General features: G+C 40.8%; 1 protein-coding gene across 1 annotated transcript in view; it reads right to left on the reverse strand.

Moving 5' to 3' along the window:
• LOC126272724 (pyrimidodiazepine synthase-like) overlaps positions 1-16792 on the reverse strand; it is a 127509-nt gene extending 110717 nt beyond the window's left edge. The window contains exon 1 of the mRNA XM_049975784.1: positions 16608-16792. Coding sequence (XP_049831741.1) covers positions 16608-16632 — 25 coding nt within the window. The 5' untranslated portion in view covers positions 16633-16792. The remainder of the gene's footprint in view (positions 1-16607) is intronic.
• Between the last annotated feature and the right edge of the window lie 417 nt (positions 16793-17209).

Below are 17209 nucleotides of genomic sequence, written 5' to 3' on the forward strand. Positions count from 1 at the left end.
ATCGGAGCCAGCTGAGTCTAAACACTTCCTTACATCTCTGACAGCAGCATCCGAGTCTTGAAAATGTTCGTCACGTAGTTCATCTTTCAGAGGCCCAAAGAGATGGAAGTCTGAAGGCGCTAAATCGGGACTGTACGGTGGGTGTGGTAAGAAAATCCAGCCGAATTTTGCAATGAGTTGCGTGGTTGCAACAATTTTGTGAGGTAAGGCGTTATCATGTTTCAGGTGGAAGTTGATCTCCTTCTCTGGCATTAACCTGGAAATTCGGGCTTTCAGCTTTGTCAGTGTCGTCTTGTAGCACGCTGAATTGACAGTTTCTCCAGGCTCCAGGACATAAAAAAAACCTGGATATCCTAGAAGACTGTTCACATCACTTTGTCTGCAGACGGCTGTGCCTTGAATTTTTTCTTTGACGGAGAATTCTCGTGTCGCCATTCCGTGGACTTCTTAATGGCGACACCGTGTCTCATATCCGTTGACGATGTTACTCCGAAATTTTTTTTCCTTCGGCTTCATATTGATCCGGCGGGTCCCGACAAATTTCCATTCTATGAGTTTTTGTTCATATTCAAATATCCGCGGGACTCAACTCGCACAGACTTTGCGATAACCGGGATGTTCCAACATTGTTTCCAAGGCACTGCGGCCGACATTCAGCTGAGCACACAATTCTCTGGTCGTTATTCGCAGTTCAACACGGACTAGAAGATCGAGACACTCATCTTTGCCAGATTTGAAAGCTGTGAAGGGTCGACCGGGCCGTAACTTGTCATACCTAACCCCTTCAACCACCTTGAAAATGCTGTACCCATCGCCTCACATTGCTCACGTCAACTGAATCTTCTTCATACACCTATAGCAAGCGTCGATGGATTTCAATGCGCAGTTTCTTCCGCGGTGAGGAATTCGATCAGACAACACTGTTTTACACGCGTGTCCATATCATATTTCATTTTGGAACACTCCTCTACTGGCGCCAACTACCGCAGAACATCGGAACCAGCTGCAAAAGAGAGAAGAAGGTTCAATCATTAGCACTACACCGACGATATATGGCGCGGACATTCAAAGTCGTCATAAAAAATAGAAGGCATTACTTTCGGAACGTCCCTCGTAGCTTAAACACCGCCGCCGGCGCAGCTGGAGAGTCCGAATTAAGTCTGCCAGAGGTAAGGAACCTGTATTACTCGGCCGCCGGACCGGACATAGTTTCTCATGGCACTTTGCTGCAACGGATACATGCGGGATTACATTACATACCATGAGTATGTTAGCTTCTCGTTAAGATTCGAGAGTACTTTCCCATCCTAAATAACTCTCGTCACCTTCTGTCAGGAATGTGGAATGCACCTAACGATTGTAATATGACTTTCAAAATGGCGGAGCTTAGCAATCAGTTATCCTTTCCTTTCTGGCTTTATTAAAACAAATCCAGATTTCGACTAGTGCCTAGCCATTAGCGATGCTAAAAAATACAAGAAGCACGTGGGAACCGTTTTTTCGAACTTGTCAACAAAATTAGAAATAAACCAATAACTGATGAAATGAAATTTGTTTGTCTGGATGTCGTCAACTTACACACAAACATACCTATTAACAGAACTATGCATGTAATTCCGCGTAATTTCATGGAACAAGAGAAAAATAGATGAGTTCTTTGGGCTACTTACCACAAATTTACTTTAAATTTACTGGAGACACTTATTCCCAAAACGTTGGTCTGAGTATGGGGAGCTTAATATCTGGAATGCTCGCTGATATGTTTATTAATTATTTAGAAGACTGTATACTACTTTAGTTACTAGACGATACGACGTTGCTAATAAATGGTAACGGTGACATCAACACTATAGTATCCGTTCTAATAACTTGCATCAAGCGATGAACTTTACTTATGAGATTGAAACAAATAGATCTATTACTTTTCTTGACCTATTAACGCGAAATGAAAATGACAGGTACACATTTGGTAAAGAAACTTGTATCGGTATTGTGGATTTTATGTCGAACCACCCAATTCAACACAAGAATGCATTTTTCAGTTTTGCTATCAATCGGGTACTCGCAATTCCGTTGTCCATAGACGAAAATGATGATGAAATGGTAATAATAAGGCACATTGCAAAACTGTATAAATGTTCAAATGACTTTGTAAGTAATGTATATAAGAACATAGCTAATAAATAAAAAAATAAGATGAACTCTCAGAGTAATATGGCTTCTAAGGAAAATATTAAGTTTGTTAATTTACCTTGCTAAGAAAAATGGGTACAAGGATTGCAATTATCTTTAGAAAGTACAATGTGACAGTGTCTTTTGGAACCAAAAATAACCTATGATGTATTTTTCGACATACTGTAGATAAAAATAATCTATTTCATGCTTCCGGAATTTGTTAAATTGATTGCCAGGACTGAGGGGCCTGTTACGACTTTGACATCTAATGTAAGGTTGCTGTAGAGATTAGATTAGATTAGTTTTTCGATCCATAGATCCGTGTTGAGGAGATCCTCGTGGATGTGGAACATGTCACTTTTTTATGCTGAAATAACAATACTAATAGTATGAATATATACAACACATCAATTGTTTCTATTAAAAAATTCGTCAATGGAGTAGAAGGAGTTGGCCACTAGTAAGTCTTTCAGGCTCCTTTTAAACTGATCTTTATTTGTAACTAAATTTTTTATGTTTGCTGGCAGATTATTGAAGATGAGTGTTCCTGAGTAGTGGACCCCTTTTTGAACTAAAGTAATTGCTCTTAAGTCCTTGTGCAGATCATTTTTGTTCCTGGTATTGTATGTATGAACTGAGCTGTTTGTTGGAAAGAGAGATATATTATTTAGGACAAATTTCATTAAGGAGTAAATATACTGAGAGGCAGTAGTTAGTATACCCTGTTCTATGAAGAGGTTTCTACAAGACTTCCGTAAGTTTTCTCCACAAATAATACGTATTGCACGCTTTTGGACTCTGAAAACTTTTGTTTGACTTGAAGAGTTACCCCAAAATATTATACTATATGACATTATGGAATGAAAGTAGGCAAAGTAAGCAAGCTTTTTCACTTTTTTGTCGCCTACGTCTGCTAACACTCGAATTGCAAATACAGATTTGTTAAGGCGTTTCTGCAGTTCTGTGGTGTGCTCCTCCCAACTGAATTTATTATCAAGTTGTAATCCCAGGAATTTAAGACTGTCAACCTCTTCTATATGCTCTTCTTCATACTTTATGCATATGCTGGGTGGAAACCTCTTACAGGTTCTGAATTGCATGTAGTGAGTCTTTTCAAAGTTTAATGTCAATGAGTTGGCCTTAAGCCATTTATTAATATCCATGAAAATATCATTAGCAGATCTTTCTAGAACTACACTCAACATACTATTTATTGCAATACTTGTGTCATCTCCAAACAAAACGAACTCTGCTTCTGGCAGTGTAACTGATGAGAGATCATTAATGTACACAAGAAAAAGCAATGGCCCTAAGATGGATCCTTGTGGGACACCATATGTAATTTCTTCCCATTCTGATGATGACTGATGACTTAATTCACTAGTCCCTTGCACTGGCACCCTTTGTTTCCTGTTAGAGAGGTATGACTTGAACCATTTGCAGCACTGCCCGTGACACCATAGAAATCTAATTTATTTAAAAGGATGTTGTGGTTTACACAATCTAATACCTTTGACAAATCACAGAAAATACCTGCTGCTTGTAATTTGTTATTTAATGAACTAAGTACATTTTCACTGTAGGTGTAAATAGCCTTTTCGATACCAGAACTCTTCAAAAATCCAAACTGTGTTCTTGATAGTATGTTATTTGTGGTCAGATGGTTGAGAAGCTGCCTGTGCGTTACTTTTTCTAAAATTTTTGAGAATGCTGGCAAAAGTGAAATCGGTCTGTAGTTTGATGGCATCTCTTTATCCTCTTTCTTGAATAGAGGCTTAACATCTGCATATTTTAGCCAGTCAGGAAATGTCCCCGTTATAATCAACTGGTTACACAAGTAACTTAGAATTGTACTAAACTCACAAGAACATGCCTTAATTAACTTTGTTGATATTTCAACGAACCACTAGAATGCTTTGTTTTTAAAGTTTTTTTTTTATGGAAGTTATTTCTTTTGGTGAAGTGAGTGACATACTCATGTACCTGAAGCTATTTGTAAAGACTAGTTTCAGATATTCAAGGGCATTATTTACTGATCCTGACAATCCCATTCTATCAGTAATGGATATAAAGTAATTGTTAAATAGATTTGCCACACTATGCCCATTGATTACTGATGTGTCATCTACCCTTAGTGCTATTTGCTCCTGTTCCTTTCTGGTTCTACCAGTCTCCTCTTTCACTATATCCCAAATTGTTTTTATTTTGTTCCCTGACAGTGCTATCTTCTTTGCGTAGTGGATTTGTTTAGATGTCTGAATTCCTTTTTTTATAATTTTACAGTATTCCTTGTATTTAGCTAAATCATCAGCATTGGAGCTATTCTTGGTCGACAGATACATTTTCCTTTTTGTCTTACAGGAAATCTTTATTCCTTGTGTGATTCATGGTTTTATTATAGACTTCTGTTTAATTTGAGTAACTTTTAGAGGAAAACAGTTTTCAAACATGGTACTGACATTATTCAGGAATGTGTTATATTTTTCATTCATGTCATGAGCACTATAAACATCTTTCCAGGTCATATCTATGAGCAGTTTTCTAAAACACTCAATTTTTGGTTGATTGAATACTCTCGTGTACTCAGATTTAGCAGTCTTGAGAATCTGCTTAGAATTTACATCTAAAACAAGAAGCTGCATGTCATGATCTGATTGTCCGTTTATTATAGGTTTTATGATATGATTTTGTTCCTTTGATTTGTCTATAAAAATGTTATCAATGGCTGTCCTTGAGGATTTAGTGATCCTAGTTGGAAAGTTTACAGTGTGAGTTAGATTGAAAGACAACATTACTAACTACAGTAAATGTTTACTGGAAGATTGGACTAGAAAATCTGTATTAAAGTCACCAGCAATCAAAATTTCTTTGTTTCTTACTGTTAAATAACCCAAAAGAGCTTCGAGATGATTTATGAATAGATTATAATTTCCTGCAGGTGCTTGGTAAATAGTTATAGAGTGTATAAGTGTGAGAAGGGGAGGTTCCTCGACCTCCTAGAAGAGCTAGAGATTTTTTGCCATCAGAAAAATGTTACTTATAACCTCATTAATAACCAGGTCATTAAGTAAAATACGCAGTTTTGAGAAATGTTTCAAAATTTCTTACTAGGAAGCAGTGAAGGATATGGCCCAATGGGTACGAAATAGTTCCTGCCATGAACATAATATTGTACAAATACCATGCTGATAATACTGAACCCACAGAACTTGTTCCATATTACATTCGTTTAGATGCATGTACATCGTTAATAACAGCAATTCAGTATTCTGGTTTTATCGTACTTACAATTAAAATCCGTTTGAAATGGCACAGAGATTAGTATTCTCTACATCCATAACTGGACGGCAAGTCACATCAACTGTCCGTCTTGCTGACATTTAGCGCCATCTATGAACTATCCAGTAAATAAGAGGAACCATGTACATCGTCGCAATGACTAAACAAAGAGAAGAATAGTACAAAAGATAAAATATTTAAATCAAATCAGTTCTAATAGTTGCAGCATACGTCATGTCCCTCTTAGTGTTTTGCATTTTTTTAAATAAAAAGTTTACCAGCATGACGTTACCTGTGTGTTTCAAAGAATAGAAAACCAGATTTCACATAGGGAGTGAATTTGGCAATTTTTACATCTTCAAAGTTTGCAGCAAGTCTGGTAGCAATGTAAATAATTTTAATTATATTTTGTTTTTGTGTTATTCCTATGCAAATTTGAAGATTTTTAGTAGAGAATGTTATGTATTACGAAGTTCATATAAAGGGTTCCATACAACCAACCGATGTGTTCTCCGCAAAGCCTACCTTCACTATACAGTAGTCTTCAATGAACTGTGACCAAAGTCCAGGCAACAGGGGACTGACACATTAGGAAATTATTGAAACTATGAAATAGTGGTATGTAATCTAATGTATAAGAGATATAGGTTATGCCACGAGTTGTAACTTTTTACACTATTGCCTGACTACCTACTTCTTGTATTTTTTAGCACTATCATGATTAGCTACGAGGCGAAATCTAGACTTGGTTTAATAAAGCCTGAAAGGAAAACCATGAATGATTGCTGTGCTCCATCGTTTTGAAAGTCCCAAATAATTGTTCAGTCTCACAAGGGGAAGGCCTCAGGCACGGCCAACAGATTCGGCTCAAATTTGGCAGGTCGCTTGTGTACAACCTAAAATGAAGGAATCTAAGATGTTTTGGGTCAACATCCCCTCGTTTTTGAGAAAATCACCCCTAGAAGTTATGACGAGCAATCAACACAAAATTGACGGGATCGATAGATAACTATAAGTAGAGCATTTTTCATCATCAGGTATGGGGTCCGAAAACGCATACTTTTCCAGAAATGGGGGTAAGAAACTTTTACAACTGCCGCTCCTGTACCGACATGCAAAAAACTTCTCGCCGACAGTGCCGATAGCGCAATGGCCAAGGTAACTGGCTCGGAATGGGAAAACCCGGGTTAGAATCTCGAAGAAACCTAGCGGATGTTATTCTTCCCGTTTGCATCTTTCCATATCTCGATTGATAGGGATAGGAGGGTTAATGAGGTAACTAAATCAATAAGGAATGATAATAATAACGTAGGCAAACTAATTTCCGATACGCCGTGAGTTAGTAAAGTATTAATCTTTTAAGCCTTGTCACATGGAAACAACTCTTAGTAAGAGTGCTGCGAATTCCTCACGAGGGATCAGAGATAGCCAACCGCGCGACGCTTGTTTACAGCGAGGCACGGGACAGAATGCACGCGCGGAGAGTTAAGTTGTCCCGGTTGCCTCTTCGTCATATCATAGTTGTGAACCTGGAACAGTGAAAGTGTCCAGCACGAGGCTTATAGAAGTCAATCGGAAAGAGTTGTTTTTCATCATTAGGCTGCCGCGAACATCGCGGATACATGTAGTGATTTTTCCATAGTTAATGCACCGAATGAAATACGTTTTGTGAATGAATACAGTGCCCTTTCGTAAGTAACATATGACGAGTACTGTATGTAGTTTGTAGAAATTAGCTCGTCTGTTTATGCAGTAATAACTAGTTATTGTTTGTTGTGTCCTATCTTTCGAGATTCGAACCCGGGTTCTTCGAGACCCAGCCAGTTACGTTGGCCGCCTCGCTATCAGTGCTGTCGCCGAATAGCGTTTACCATGTGGGTACAGAAGCGGCAGTTATATAAGTTTCTTTCCTCGATTTCTGGAAAAGTTTGCGTTTGCGGATCCCATACCCGATGATGAAAATTGCTCTATTTACAGTTATCTATCGATCCCTCCAATTTTGAGTCGATTGCTCTTCACATCCTTTAGGGGTGATTTTCTCAAAAACGTGTCTGAGGCCTTCCCCTTGTCAGTTATTAATCAGAATTCCTCGTCTTTTTCCCACTAAGTTGTCTTATCTGAAAATACTCTCACGCTTCAGGAGCACGAGTTGGACGAAGCATTTCACAAATGAAAAATAGCACCTGGTCCGCTCGCAGGTCACTGATGATGACGTTTGGTTTGTTGGGCACTCAACTACGCGGTCATCAGCTCCCGTACAAAGTCCCAATTTCACACATCCAATTTTCACACAATCCGATCTAGCCACTGTCACGAATGATGATGATGATGAAATGATGAGGACAGCACAAACACCCAGTCCTAGGGCAGAGAACATCCCCAATCCGGCCGGGAATCGAACCCGGGACGCCGGCCGGTGTGGCCGAGCGGTTCTAGGCACTTTAGTCTGGAATCTCGCGGCCGCTACAGTCGCAGGTTCGAATCCTGCCTCGGGAATGGATGTGTGTGGTGTCCTTAGGTTAGTTAGGTTTAAGTAGTTCTAAGTTCTAGGGGACTGACGTCCTCCGATGTTAAGTCCCATAGTGCTCAGAGCCACTTGAACAATATGAACCGGGGACCCTGTGGTCCAGAGGCAGCAACGCTAGCCACTAGTCCACGAGCTGCGGACGCGGTGACTTCATCACTATCTTAGGAAAAAAAGAAGAGAAATGTCATTTGTGCTCGTATCATTGCGTATTTCTTTCCGTTACGTTCTGTACTGTGGCTTCTCTTTCTATGTATGGTCCAAGTTTCATCGAACTATGTTACTTGGCAGTATGGCAAATGATGCAAAAGTTACTTTCGTCCTCAATTTTTGCAAGCAAGTGTACATACCTGTAGGAGCAACGCCATCCACATTTTGTATATAGAGTACAGTCTGGAATTCGACAGCGACACGATCGCGGCCTGTCGATACTGCAGTGTATCGTCGCGCGACATAGCTATTCCCGTTGGTCACGATCGCACAACTTTCGTGCGAATATTTAATCGATAGGCTCAGGAGTGCCATATTCAACGTCATGCAAAATGTAAATGGAACCGTCTGACTACCAGTCGACGGCGAACATGCTGCTCATCTGTACATATAGCCTCGTAAAAGCATGTGACGTGGCTCCTATCATGGGTTAAGAACTGGACTTGTTTTTAGCGAGGTAAGTATGTTTCTGGACAATGCTACGACGTTTGCAGCCTCACAGACTGTCAGCCGGAGAACATTCGCGTGGCTTCCCTTGACGCAGAAGCGTATAGCAATGCGCCGCCAGTGGTGACCCAACGACCACGCTCAAGAGTGGCACCACATGGTGTTTTCAGACGAGTCCGAGTTCCGCGTAGAGCAATACGATGGATATATGCGTGCGTCGACGTTCCGAGGCGAACAAATACTGCCTGACTGAATTCGCCATAGTCGTAAGGCCCAAAAACGTGGCCCGATGTGTGCACGCGCTCTCATCTCTTCATCAAGTAGTCGGTAGCTTGAATGGCAGCAACTACATTTCTGACTTACGCCCTAAATTCGATACCTCGATAAGACAGCAATTGTCACCCTGGGCAGCACATTCTCCAGACCGTGCAGCTATTCAGTACACCTGGTTATGAGATACCGCGAGATTGACTCACCTCCAGTCGCCAGCCACTGTGACTGAGGAACTCTGGCACAGGTGAGTAACGGCATGGAACGGCGTACCAAAATCTGTCACACAAGGTCACTTCGACTCGATGCCCATCCCTCTTAGAGCCAAAGATGATTGCTCTATGTACTAAAATTCGCGCCCTGTCTGTCCCAAATCACCGAAAAATATTATAATGTATTCCTTTTATTTTACTGAATATGCACAATGTGTAAAAGGTCTATTTGCCATCCTTCCTGACATGGTAATTTTAGTAGCCAGCAACAATATCTTTTACTATGGATCTTTCTAAGCAATGAGCACTTGCAATTCTACGTAGTTTAGGATAATAATAATAATAATGAGCGTATGGCACTACAGTGACTTGCGAGTGAATGAGGATGAAATGATGATGAAAGACATACAATGCCCAGTCGTCTCGAGGAAGAGAAAATCTCTGAGCCTGCCGGGAATCGAAACCGGGACCCCGTGGTGCGCGGGAAGCGAGAACGCTACCGCAAGACCCCTTTTTTTCGTTATTGATCGTTGTGTTTGGTCGTTGCGGACGTCGCAAGACATCCTGTTCAAGTTCGGTGGTTGATACTTCCGTTCAGTTTTTGTATTACAGAGGCCAACCGGCTCTCTGACCGAACACGCCGAGCTACCGTGCAGGCTACCACTAGCCGCGGACTAGTTTAGGATAGTCGCATTCTTTATGGTTTTTTCAGTGCCTGATGCAATCAAGTCGTATTAAATTTTGTTCTGTTTCATCTTTGGCCAGTGGTTTTTCTGTTTGTATTTTGAGTGGGATTCATAGATTTTGAGAGACGCTTTTGACTTAGCTCCAACAAAAACCGTACATACAGTTATTCAGTATCTGTCAACATATGTTCTACAGCTTTCATCGGCTCATTAATGTAGTGAGGAATAAAAAATTGAAAGAGGCGTCAGGTAAGAAGATTCCATACCGTTAAAACTACTCTTAGAAGCCCTAGTGAGAGAATTTAGACTTTTAACCTGAAAAAAAAACGAAGAATGAGCACCTGTTAATGGGACATATCTGGGCCATATCTGTTTTACTCATGGCGTTGTATTGTTTGATTCTATTGCAAGAAAAATTACAAAACGATTGGAAACCTTAACAGATAGAATGTGAAAGTAGGCTGGAAAATCACTTGGTGGACAACAAGAAACAAAACAGAAGGATAAAAATCGGGTTGAATGCTGTTGTGAGACTAAAGGTGTTTTTAAGAACTAAGCTTCTATTGCAGTTTATTAATAAAATTTAGAACATTTAAGGAGCGATCGAAAAGGTTCCGTTCACATGATGTAAGTCCACAATCAGACAAAATCGTCGTGAGCACTGAAGCTATCATCTCACCGATGCATCACGTGGAAGATACCCGTTTGGTAAAACACCAGGTAGTGCTGCGTGAAGAAGTCTGGAACTGCCTGCCGCACATCCTCGGACAAGAATCGTCGACCCTTCAAGGCCTTTTCTGAGGGACCGAAAGCGCGATAACAGCATGTGGAGAGATCTGGACTATGGGACGGGTGTTCCAGCGTCTCCAACTCGAGTTGGTGTAACTCCTGGCTACGACATTTGCGATATGGGGACGGGTGGTATCATGAAGCAGCAGCTCCCCTTGTTCACAACAGTGGTTTTCGAGAGACATGCTACCCCTTACACGTTCATTTTCCGAAGAGCAAAAAAAAGGGCAAGGAAAAGAATAACACCACGCTGGTCCAGTTTGGACGCATTTGAACTTGTACATAGTTCACGTTTACTGCAAGTACGTGGGTACGTGGGAAAGACACGAATGCGACACTACTCCTTTACCTTCATCTCAGTGCTTATGTACCCGCATCGGAGCCGCGCGAAGTTGTATACACGCTGCACCAAAGGAAACTTTTTGGTAGTGTCTTATAATTTGTGTGTACTGTTAGTTATGACTTACGGCGGCGAGAAACAGACTTTTGATATGAAAACCTTCCAAAGACTGAGTGTTGAGCAATGGAGAGATGGATGTTGGGAGAAACAGGAAAACATACAAATAGGTCAAGGAACACGCTGCATTGGGTAATGTAACTGTGACTACACTTAACGAAAATATTCCGGACTATTATGCTGCGATCGAATGAATTTTGGGTTTCATTTTAGCGTTTTCCCTCTTCTGTGGAGGATATCTTCAAGTGGGTTTGTTGCTTTTCCGAAGGGCTGATGCACATACTGGATCATTACTAACTATAACAGATCGTGAAAAAAATCTGTATGGAATAAATACACGAGCAGAGTCAAAGAGTTAATTTATATATATGAGACAGCCGTAGGAGATAGTATCTCAGGTAATTTTTGTTTCTAAGACAAAAGACAAAAACTTCAATAATGATTATTCTTCTGTTAAAGTTTGGAGAAGAAGGTATCACAGTAATCTAGCAGACGGTGTACATTTTTTTAGATGATAAAGTAAATCACCAAAAATATTGTTATTCATTTAAAAAGACTGTATCACGACCTTATTTGTTTCTGTTATGACGAGTTTGTATTTTTACATTAATATATCAGCCAAGATCATTGATATAGTTTCATTATGGCGTTTAACTAACATTTTATCTGCGGACTCGTATTGTTGTAAGTGTTCTTTCAGACCAGCAAACTGTATCTTCTAAACATCGAAGTCTCATGTTTCGTCCGGCGATCGTAGAAATTCTAATTTGTGAGACTGCTACTCAGACCTGTAATAAGTATAATTATGTCATTTGGTCAATAAGTCAACATTCATAACTTACGTAAAATTCCGTTTCCGAATACTCTCGCGTATTGGCGTAACGTCAAATATTTTGAACACTCGAGCGCAGTTGTCCCTTGTCGTTTGCTGTCGACAGCTACTCCTATCACCCCATGGCGGAAGACTGATAACATCTTCTTCAGCACCGGAATCGTGATACTATTTCTTTTCATACACTTCTCGTAACTGCTTAAGTTACTGGGGTCTTTAGTACTATCAGTGGCCTCTCTCTCTCTCTCTGTAATTATTGTTTAACGTCCCGTCGACAATGAGGTCATTAGAGACGGAGCACAAGCTCTGGTTAGGAAAGGATAGAGAACGAAAGTGGCCGTGCCATTTCGAATTAATCATCCCAACATTTAATTTAAGCGATTTATGGAAATCACAGGAAACCTAAATCAGGATGGCCTGATGCAGGTTTCAACCGTCGTCCTCCCGAATGCGAGTCCAGTGTGATAATCACTGCGCTATTTACCTCAGAAATTTGGCATCTGCGCGCTCCTCCATAACAACTGAATCTTCAGATTAATTGCACTGAGATGTTTATCAGAACGATCTAATGCGCCTCTGCCTCCAGAACGCAAACGTTTCACCCATGTAATGGACTCTCAGCAAGGTTTTCTTTTACCAGTTCTTAATGCTTGCCCTCCTAATTTTCACCTAAATAATTTGCTACGACCAAGATTAAGGGGATCCACACTGCCACACTAACTGTATGTTTTTAAAATTCATTGTAGAAGCGGATTGTATATCGGGAAAAAATCAAAAACACGACTTAAGGGCGACTTCCGCAGGGAGGCGGGGGGGGGGGGGGGGGAGGGGGGTTCGGGTTATTTTTGGGGGAAGAGACGAGACAGCGAGGTTATCGGTCTCATCGGATTAGGGAAGGACGGGGAAGGAAGTCGGTCTTACCCTTTCAAAGGACCAATCCCGGAGTTGCCCAGAGCGATTTAAGGAAATCACGGAAAATCTGAATCAGGATGGCCGGACGCGGGATTGAACCGTCGTCCTCCCTAATGCAAGCCCAGTGTGCTAGTCATTGCGGCACCTCGCTCGCTCTCCGCAGCCGGCCAGGGTGGCCGAGCGGTTCTAGGCGCTACATTCTGGAACTGCGCTCCCGCTACGGCCGCAGGCTCGAATCCTGCCTCTGGCTTGGATGTGTGTGATGTCCTTAGTTTAGTTAGGTTTATGTAGTTCTAAGTCTAGGGGACTGATGACCTCAGATGTTAAGTCCCATAGTGCTCAGAGCCATTTGAACCCATTTGATAATGCTTCCCTGTTCACTAATTGTTTCACTGTCTACACCATTATTGGCAGCCCGCTCCATTTCCCTATGCACAATTACCAAATTTCTACTTTGAACATTAGTTAATTCATTACACGGTGGCGCTAACACACTGCTTTCGTCTTCACTGTCATTTCTCAGTTTACTTTGGAGCCTAGTGTTACGTTTTTCACACGCCATCAGGTATTTCACACGATAACAATAAAAGCACCGTTTGAATTGGTAATTCGGTTCCGCAGGGGGGAGGGGAGGGGGGGGGGGGACGAGAGGTTCGGTGTCGTCATGAAATTCATCCGAACACGGCATAATAGCTTGAACAGCCTAGAATATTTCAGTAAGTGTGACTGAACGCAATGGAAACGAAGTGAGGTAGAGTTGGGCAAGCGGCCAGGAGAACAAACATCTATGAACTGATACCGTTAAGTTGCTGACGACATTAGAAAACAAACATGAGCAACACTAATGCTGTAATGCACAAAAAGTCTTGAGGATGCCTATATCAAATAGTGGAAGTCGAATAAATAACGACGTCGACGACGATATTCATGATGATGATGATGATGATGATGATGATGATAAAGATGATTAAGATGATTCTTTATCTCTCCTAATGTTTCTCAAGTGCATTTTCTCTGTGTGCAAGCATATTTTCAATTTCGTTTTTGTGATATGATACGAGAAGCAAGCCAGAAACTAAGACTACCCATGGACTGTATAATTTATTACCCTTTTACAAGGGAAAGCGAATAACACATAAAATGATTCCTACCTTGCTATCTGTTAAGCCCCATCGGCAGAGAAATTCGAGAAAAGTATGGGATGATAGTTGAGGGTCTGTTGTCAGATGGGTATACGACACAGCCGAACGCACTCACTGTTGGTATATGCTCTTCGTGTTTTCCTATCACCGTCAAACTATCCTAGATTTAAATATCGCACCAGAACTGCCAACTACAGTTTCATTATCCTCCTGTGTTGCGTATATGGGAAACACTATGCTGACAACAAATAAATCTGTAGTAAAATATTTGGCCTTTCTTTTTACTCATCATACAGATAATGTTGAACGTACTGACGATATATTTTCTCATGAATTCATTTACTACACCAGACCTATAACATTAAATACACTGACTTTTCTCATGAATTCAGGTTTTCTGTGGTGAAGCGACAGTCACAGTAGAAGCACACTTAAAAGTGATTCTCTTATCCGAGGAGGTACTGGAAAGACTAATTAACGATACTCCTGAATCCTACAGAGGCCGACCGCTACCTGGTTAAAGTCTCCGTTACACCACGTAGAAGGGCCATGAAAGCAAATCAAAATTATTACACCAACGTCCAATCCTTGAGGCTACGGAGCTGTATAGCAACGTGTCTCTCAGAAATTAAGTTGGTCACTGCATATATCTCTGGAATAACGGCCGAGGTACAGTATGTATACTACGTTAAAGAAGTGCAGTGTTTTCATAAAAGTTGCATCGGACATGTTTGAAGTGAACAGTTACAGAAGTGGTTAAACACAGTGAAGGAGGTATACACGGTATAGATATTGCGATGTACGCATACATAAGTATCTCTTACAAAATGGTTCAAATGGCTCTGAGCACTATGGGACTTGACTTCTAAGGCCACCAGTCCCCTAGAACTTAGAACTACTTAAACCTAACTAACCTAAGGACGTCACACACATCCATGCCCGAGGCAGGATTCGAACCTGCGACCGTAGCGGTCGCGCGGTTCCAGACTGAAGCGCCTAGAACCTCTCGGCCACTCCGGCCGGCTTTCTCTTACATATATCTAAGTTCGGGGAATCAAGTAAACCGTTGGATTTCCACGACGTGTTTCGAAGGTTTAAACCTCCATCATTGGGTGGATTTACATAAGTAAGTATTACATTTGTGTGTGTGTTGTGTTACGAAAACATGTGTTACTAAAAAACAACAAAATTATCACACATTAGCACCCATCTGCATGAAACAAAACACCATGTTAACAACACAAGTATTAGCATCCTACACATCCAACAAAAATGCAGAAAACTAGACATCCTTCAAACACTCCAAATATACAAACATCAAATGAAACAACCAGAATCCATCTTAAATGACAATATTTATAACAGTATCATCTCCGTCGTCAGCAACTGCCTACACTCTTAAAAATGCACACACACACACGCACACGCACACGCACACACACACACACACACACACACACACACACACACACACACACACACACCTAATATTTACCATAAATATTGGCAGCTACCAAGAGTACAAGAGATTGACCTCATTCACAGATAATTCATCACACCAACAGCTTGTACCCCTTGTCAGCTTAAAACTGTATGTACATCAACTACTGGCACAAGTGTATATCTATCTGCATATTTTATAGCATTAACCGATGTATTACCCCAACCTTTAGGCAGTTAATATATGCAACATGCAATCTTAAGACTCCTTGCCATGTAAATATTTGCTCTCATAATCACTCTTTCCTCTCTCTCTCTCTCTCTCTCTCTCTCTCTCTCTCTCTCTCTCTACCTCTCCCTCTGCCTCCAGCCCCTAACTTCACATCTGTTTATTAATCGCAATCAAAGAGTGTAATGTATGTATGACTTTACTGTTGTAGCCAATATGATCATTGTAATCTAAGTCTGTAACATTTCACCTAATTGTTATCAACAAATATGAAGTCTAAGCCATTTTAACATTTCACCTGATTGTATAAACGAGTATGAATGTTTAGCGGTTTTAACTTGTCAGAATTGGATTTATATAACACCTGAAGTACACACACATACATTTGACACCTCAAAACAAACACCGCGAAATGCTTAAAGCAATTATTCTGTAATAATGTTGTTAGGATGTATACTCTTTGCACTTTGCGATTATGTCTTCTCTTCTGCTATAAGATCCTTACACCCAGCTGATTTCTGACGCCATATTTGTTTACAAATGTGGCAGTATACGTGTGATGTGTTACGACAGCAAAAGGAACCTGTGACCACTGAAGGTACTGTAGTTTACTTATTTAATGTTTACCATTAGATATCAGTTTAATTTTTTTGTCAAAAGTAATCCTAAACCATATTCTGAAATAGTGTCTTGTTTCTCCAATAGGCAGTGTCACAAGTTCCTCCAAAAATCGTAACACAACACACACACAAATGTAATACTTACTTATGTAAATCCACCCGATGATGGAGGTTTAAACCTCCGAAACGCGTTGTGGAAATAAATAAAACGGTGACTGGTAACAGTGAACTTGTTGTTTCATTTAATGTCAGTAACAGTCACGGTAAAGCCTAACCTAAAAATGTTCGCATTTAAAGTAAACCGTTGGAAATATGCTTGTTGAAACTACATACAACAGTACCCAACGAAACAGAATTGCGAGGACGTTTGTTAAAAAGCTTACCCTTCTTGAGGTACTTAATGCCCATCTCAGATGTCTCCCCTAAACAATGTCCGGAACCCTGAACGCGTACCACACAGTTGCAAGCACTAGGGACAACAGCCACGAGTTGGATCTCGCCGCCTGCAGCGCCACTGTCGAAGCGGGGCCGCTGCGTCACGGGCTGCACTGGTAAACGCTGCTGCTTCCTGTTAAGTTATGCCACGTGTTAGATCTCGGGGTCGTAACCCAGATAACCCTGACATCCTTCTGGAAGGACGACGTAACTCACTGTTGAAGGTATTTATTTGTGCGAATAACGCCTTGTTGCAACGGACTGTGACGCATTGTTATAAGAAGTATTCAGAGTCAGTTGCGTGCTGCGACAGTTAGTTTGACGCTGTCGTTCATAGTGAGTGAGAAACTGTCTTGAAAATAGGGCCGCTTTTACCGTGGACGAACTGACTGACCTTGTCATTGATCGGTATGTATATTTTCTTTCATATTGCTTCAATAACTCTGAAACTTGTCACATATCTTAAAGAATTAACCTACATTATTTATGGGCTCATATTACGATTGAAAGTTTTCATCAGTTGTAATTCAATAATGTTTACAACCGTCCT

Source organism: Schistocerca gregaria, chromosome 1 (genome assembly GCF_023897955.1).
Source record: "Schistocerca gregaria isolate iqSchGreg1 chromosome 1, iqSchGreg1.2, whole genome shotgun sequence".
NCBI lineage: Eukaryota > Metazoa > Arthropoda > Insecta > Orthoptera > Acrididae > Schistocerca > Schistocerca gregaria.